A 6,459-nucleotide genomic window follows, 5' to 3' on the forward strand; every position below is an offset into this window, starting at 1 on the left:
TACAAACACACATTAAGCCCTGAACCCACGCATTAGCAAACATGAAACAAATAAGTATACTACTAGTACTATAAATAAGAAAAGTAGACTAATGCACAAACACAAAAACAAAGTGTAATTGTGATTGTAATGGTCATTTAAGATTATTTTTTTTATTTAAAAGTCAAAAAATTTCAGATAGGATTATATTCTTGGTTGTAGTGCCGCAACCTGCTTGATTTCTGTGTTTCAAGACAGTTTGTGAAAATTCTTGACACAATTTTTTTTTTTTTTAATAAAATAGTTGAAATATTCTGGCTGAAATTTAAGATTTTCTCACTCTTTTGAGGTTATAGTGTTTTTAATTTGATATTTTGCTATATTAGAGTCAGATGCGTGTTCAGGAACAGCAATAAAAAGAAGGAAAGACGGTTATTTTAAATCTAAAAGCTTCTGTATTAAAGACACACACAGACGCACACACACGCACACACACACACACGCACTGACCTGTCTTCTCTCTCTCGGCTCTCTTGCTGATGTCCAGTTTCTCCAGCACCTGAGCCAGCGATGCAGACACTTTGTGGGGAAGCTTGGTTTTTGGCTCCTCTGAACTGTGCATAAGAAACACATACTTTCATGTGAGCACAAAAACGGATGTCAAGATATGAACAAAAAAACCTCACACACACACACGCGCACACACACAGAGGCCTGCAGGACGGATGCATGGCATTATCCTCTAAATTATTTACTCCAGGAATATTGCAGGTGACTTCATTATGACCTCTTTGAATGAACACAGCTGCATGCATGTGGGAAACAGGAGTGCGTACACAAACACATTCCAGTTATCTTATGCAAAGTAGAAACAGAGGAATCTTGCTATTACAAACACACACCTGGGTCTCTCCTTCTGCAGCATCTCAGCAGATTTGGGTCCCTGGTAGATTATCTCCTGGCCGTTGGTGTGTTTAATCTCGCCCTTATCTGATGACACCTCCGGCCGCAGAGGCTCCTGGGGCTTCTCGTTGCTGTGGTGCCCGCGGGTGCAGCCCTGCATTCAAAAGCAGGAACTTCACATATTATTTCTCTTCTCATTGGGGCTTAATTTTAGTAACTGTGTCCTATATAATCCTTCACAAAGGAAAATGACTGCAGCTACAGCTTACTGTACAATTTGTAGCCTCACTATGTATCTGTTAATAGGGGAATCATAATGGTCTAAAAATAGTTAATAAAAACATTAAAACTGTTTTTGGCTTTTTGCAGTTGTTTCTATGGCGGCCAACAAGAGCAAATGCACTACTGCTGCCGAAAACATTCCCGTTGGTAGAAAACATGCTGCAGCTTCAGAAACGTTGCCAATTGAAAAACACATGAGAAAATCCCCCTGAAGATACAACGGAAACGCAGTGCTGCAGAAAACCAAAACAAATACATCAACAACAGACATGCTGCAAATACAGAAACAATGCAACATATAAAAGAAAAAAAACACACAAAAAAACCAAATACACTGCATATCCAGTCAACACAACATATTTAGGGTTAGCAGCAACTGGAACAGCTTGATTTATGACCCAAGAGACACCAGATGAGAGCATGTTTGTTTTTTCTGCTGGAAGTAAAGTTGAGTAAAGAGTCAACATAAAAAACATAAAAAAGTACTTTTTTATTTTTTTTTTTTATTTGGCCTTAGTGTTTTACAATATTACCTAATGCTAGCTTTGTAAATTTGATGTTCTTCTACAATGAAGTAACAGACTGAGGCTGAATTTTAAAAACAAAGGTAACCTTTTTATGTTGCCTATTTGCAGTGTGTTTGTTAATAATGTATGTCTTTTGGCTTTCGGCAGGACTTTTTTTGTGGTATTTGTTCAGGATTTTCATACGTGTTTTTGAATTGGCATCGTTTCGGAAGCTGCAGCATGTTTCTCCTAATGGTAAATAGGATTGTCTGTTATATCGTGGATCTGTAAACCACAGTATGAAAATTAATGGTAATACCGTTTGCGTTGTTTATCTACAGTATTGACAGAAAAATGCAATCGGACGGAGAATCTCACTTGTGCATTTCCTTTCTTCTCGGCTGCCTCTTAGACTTGTACACATACTGCCATAAAAAATGGAATCCAGTTCCAATTACTTTTAAACATTTGTTCAAGCAAAAAAAATCTTCTGTTTTTATTCTTTTGAGAGTTACTGTGACCAATAATAACGATACTAATTGTGTAATACACCATACTGTGATACTGTGACACCTTGATATCTTCTGATAAGGTTATTGTGCCGTGAAAATCTTGTATCGTTGTAACCCTAATGGACATTTTTTGGATCGATGTAGCACGTTTGTCATCCACCGTATATTTCTCTTTTGTCCATACTGGGCATTAAAAGATCCCCTCCAAAAGTGCTTCTTATAAAAGCAATGAAGAACCAACTACACAGTTCTTGTTTTAACTTATGATAGAAATTGGAATTTATTTTTGCACAAAACTATTGATGCACTATTGAGTAAGCGTCACTTTAATGCTGCAGCTGGTAAATGTGGAGCTCATTTTAATTACTTTATATTCTGTTGGGCAGCCTCTGTTGAAAATCAATAATGAAATAATTTTAAATGCATTTTTAATTTATAGTATAATTTTTAATATAAAATAATGATTATTATTAAATGCAAAATCATCCTTTGATTATTAATCTCAATCTACAGGTCTCAAATAAATGTAATGGAAAAAGTACAATATTTACTCTGAATTATAAGTTCATCAATCAATTAAAAGTAGTAGAAAATGGAAGTAATCAAATAGAGTACCTCAAACTTGTACTTTAGTACTTACTTGGTTAATTCTCAATGCTTTTTACAATAACTGATTTTGAGTACTTTTACCTTGTTACATAATTTTCTTTTACATTTCACTGAGATGGACTTTATACAGCATCCTTACAGAAGTTTTGCTCCAACCAACAATATTTACAGGATGTTGTGTTTTCTGCAGATGCTAATAAGTGTTCGACCCTGAGCTGTTTTTACCTTAATGGAGAGAAACTCTGAGAAGTCCGTCGTCCTTTTCTTACAGCAGGACCAACCCTGAAGGAGGAGAACAAACAAACACATTAATTTTTCCCCCAGCTTAATAAAAGTGTTTATATGTTTACTTATTCATCAGTTTTACCTTCAGAGCATCATGGAAGATGGGGACACCTGGATGGAAGAGGCAGGAATCTTTTGGAGGAAAAAGAAAGTGTCAGTCTGTATATAGAGACACACACACACACACACACACACACACACAGAGTCAGCCGGGTCTACCAGCTGTTCACGGGGGTTACTAGAGTTGAGAGGGAGCGTCCCATAAAAGGAAGTCGGCTGCTGGCTCATGCTCTCAGAGACACGTTGCCTGTTATACTGTGCATGCTCTCACTCTCTCTCACACTCACACTCATACACAGTTTATATGACATTAACTTCTTTGACGTCACACAAAGCGACACTTTGTTTTATCCTGCTTCTGTAAGTAAATATAGCCCATAAATCAGGTTTCCTGTACAACTGTTGTGTTCATCAAAACACTCAAACTGATCTGAGCTTACTTGCACCATATATATGTTACGTGTTTGTGACAAATTTGTCAAAATTGAACCCAAAGTTTACATTAATTTGTATATTAAGACCAATAAATCTAGATACAGGAACATACTTTCAAAATAAAAGCAGACACACACCCTATCTCAAACTAAATTAGCTTGTGGTGGTTTGGAAAAGTAAAAAATAAAAATGTCACTTTTTCAGACAAAAATTAAAAAGTCCTCCTAGTCCTCCTTTCAGCTTGCATGTTGTTTTTTTTTACTCTGACAGGGTTTGAATGTGCAAATTTAGCCCAGAAATTACAAAAATGAGTAATCAAACAAAAACCAAAGCAAATCTGTACACCACAAGCACCTTACATGCTTCAGTTCAGGCTTAACACAGACTGACATCTGCTGAGGCTTCACGTTCTCGATGACTGAAATATTAAACCAACCAACAACCCCAGACAGGATTGAGTATTTGGAATTAAAAGTACAAAAACAAACTGGCATCTTACCCTCTTTGTTCTTGTCAGTGTCATACTTCAGTCCACAGCCTTTGTTGTAGCACAGCAGAGCCATGTTGACCTGATAGTTTTTGGTATTTCTTCTTTACTCTACGGTCTGAGATATTTTCCTCCAACCTGGCGGTCTCTCCAGTTTTAATGCTGCAGTCAGACCTCCAGAAGTTTCTCTGCCCAGAAAGAAGAGAGAGATCTAGAAGGACCGTCTTGTGGAGAGACCAGAAGGAAAGAGAGGGGTCTCTCTTTCTCTCTGGCTGAATGAAAGATAAAAATAGCAGCTCCCGCCTCTCTTCCCTCTCTCAATTTACAGCTGTCAAAACTTATCTGAATGTGGGGGTTGGCATACCTCCTGGTGAGTGTCATCTGTCACAAGCAGGCCTGCTGCGGCCGCTGCAGCCACCACCGTCAGACTGACATCTTCTGGATTTCTGTCACTTACTGGATCCACTGCAATCTGGACACATCATAGGCCTATTTACTCAGAAGCAAACTGCAATATCACACCCGTTAAGCATTTGAATTCCAGCATTTCAGTGCCAAGTTTGTGGTGAAATGTAATGAATATTTTAGTAGAAAGCCTCATTATGACCCAGTAAGAAAAGCTAGAATATTTTGCAATGATTAGATACATAGATGGAAAAAAATACTATACCTAAATGTGGCTGTTGAACATCTCATGCTTAAACAAAGGGCATTAATGTGCTGCCGTAACAGCCTCCACTCTTCTTGGAAAGCTTTGCACGAGATTTAGAAACCCGGCTGCAGGGATTTTCTCCCATTCAGCTTCCAGTTCCCATTAAGGTGTTGGACAGGGCTGTGGTCAGTACAAACCAGTCAAGTTCTTCCACAACAAACTGGGAGGACCGTTTCTTTATGGACCTAATTCAAGACAGAGAGACATTTTTATTAGGTGTGGCCCCACAATACAATAGTATGAGTCACAATATAATATATTAAATGTGTTGCAATATGCTGAGTATTGACATAGAAAAATATAATTTTATTTAAAAGTTTTCAGACATTGCAGCATGCTGTATCTCATCCACTGAAAAAGGAACTGATCGCATTTTTCTTGTAGACTACCAAAAGTTTAACCCTTGTAAATCTGAGTAAACTGGCACTTTCTTCCAAAAATATATGGGCAATATAAGGCAATGAACTTATGAAGAAATTATCCAAAAGTAAGCACAAAGGACATTGAAGGAGAAATTACCTAAAGGTTGAAAGAAAACAAAGCTTGAAAAAAGTTATATTAACAATAATAAATTCAGTCAGATAATTTGATGATTTTCTTTATAAATATAATTTTGGTGATTTTTTCCCCCTTAACTTTAAACAGATAATTTCCCATATCTACTAATTTCAAGCAACTTGTGAAACACTTCTTGCCAAGTTGCTCCTCTCCCATGTTTTCAAAAGAAAACAAACCAATTTGCTCAGATTTCAAAGGTTTAAATACTTACTGAATGCAGCAATAAATCAAAACAATGCTACTTTACTGTTTATTTCTCGGCTAACATGTCTTCAGACACAAATTTCCATGCATGTACTTGTGCTATGGTGAAAGGAGAACTAACAGGAAGCAGGGATGAGGTTTCAGGTGTTTAATCCAAATGTGTTCCCTCATTAAAAAGTGTTTACCTTATCTTAATGCACTGCGCCCCTCCTAAAGTTTCGGGGATTGATACTATGGGTTTGGTTTAGGTCAAGAAAACTATATTTTGTTTAGTTTTTGGTTCATATAAAGTAGAACATTAATATTTTGTAGTTTCAAGCAACTGTAAAGTTTGTAAACTCTTAGCTTTAGCTAGTTTAGCTAGAGCCGACACGTATCAACAAGGAAACAGGCTTTACCAAAACACCATATTTCACTGAAAAAACTAAGCTCAAACAGTGAAGATAGGCGGTGCTGGACAAATGTAACCGAAATATCATTCCTGCGTTGCACATTTGTCGCCCAAAATGTTTGTAAACACATATTTCAGCCTACCTCACTGTGACGCGGAATCGTTTGCTTCCTGCGAGCCGCCATATTGTTTTTCGTGGGGAAAAAAAAAAACATTTTAAATATCGGAGGTTGCATGACGTCATGGGCGCGTCCATTGGTCCGCTGTGGCGCAAAGGGTTCTGGGAGTTGTAGGCTTTTTCTACGCCATGAGCAAACGCAAATAACACAGCCCTTTTCACTGTTTTCTCCAGTCATGTAGCAAAAATAAATAAATTAAAATAATATAAAGAAAATTAAAAAAAAAAAAAAAACTGGAGAAGAAGGAAGAAGGCAATTGACAAGTTTTAGAGAAGTTCCAAAAAGTGACTTGAAAATGACCAAAGGCAAACAAACAAACAAACAAAAAACACAAATAAGGAAATGATCTAAAAAAAA

At 37.0% G+C, this 6,459-nt stretch overlaps 1 protein-coding gene across 2 annotated transcripts in view; it reads right to left on the reverse strand.

Moving 5' to 3' along the window:
• zgc:92429 (uncharacterized protein LOC445063 homolog) overlaps window positions 1-6,101 on the reverse strand; it is a 34,447-nt gene extending 28,346 nt beyond the window's left edge. Inside the window, exons 1-8 of one of the 2 annotated variants that reach the window (XM_042512340.1) lie at window positions 6,067-6,101; window positions 4,729-4,955; window positions 4,423-4,530; window positions 4,071-4,246; window positions 3,159-3,208; window positions 3,017-3,073; window positions 882-1,036; window positions 490-593 (exon numbers count right to left, since the gene is read on the reverse strand). In XM_042512340.1, coding sequence (XP_042368274.1) covers window positions 490-593; window positions 882-1,036; window positions 3,017-3,073; window positions 3,159-3,208; window positions 4,071-4,134 — 430 coding nt within the window. In that variant the 5' untranslated portion in view covers window positions 4,135-4,246; window positions 4,423-4,530; window positions 4,729-4,955; window positions 6,067-6,101. Of the gene's footprint in view, window positions 1-489; window positions 594-881; window positions 1,037-3,016; window positions 3,074-3,158; window positions 3,209-4,070; window positions 4,281-4,422; window positions 4,531-4,728; window positions 4,956-6,066 lie in introns of those variants that run through there. The other variant, XM_042512341.1, reaches the window with a different exon arrangement.
• Window positions 6,102-6,459: the final 358 nt, after the last annotated feature.

This window comes from Plectropomus leopardus, chromosome 23 (genome assembly GCF_008729295.1).
Source record: "Plectropomus leopardus isolate mb chromosome 23, YSFRI_Pleo_2.0, whole genome shotgun sequence".
Lineage (NCBI taxonomy): Eukaryota > Metazoa > Chordata > Actinopteri > Perciformes > Serranidae > Plectropomus > Plectropomus leopardus.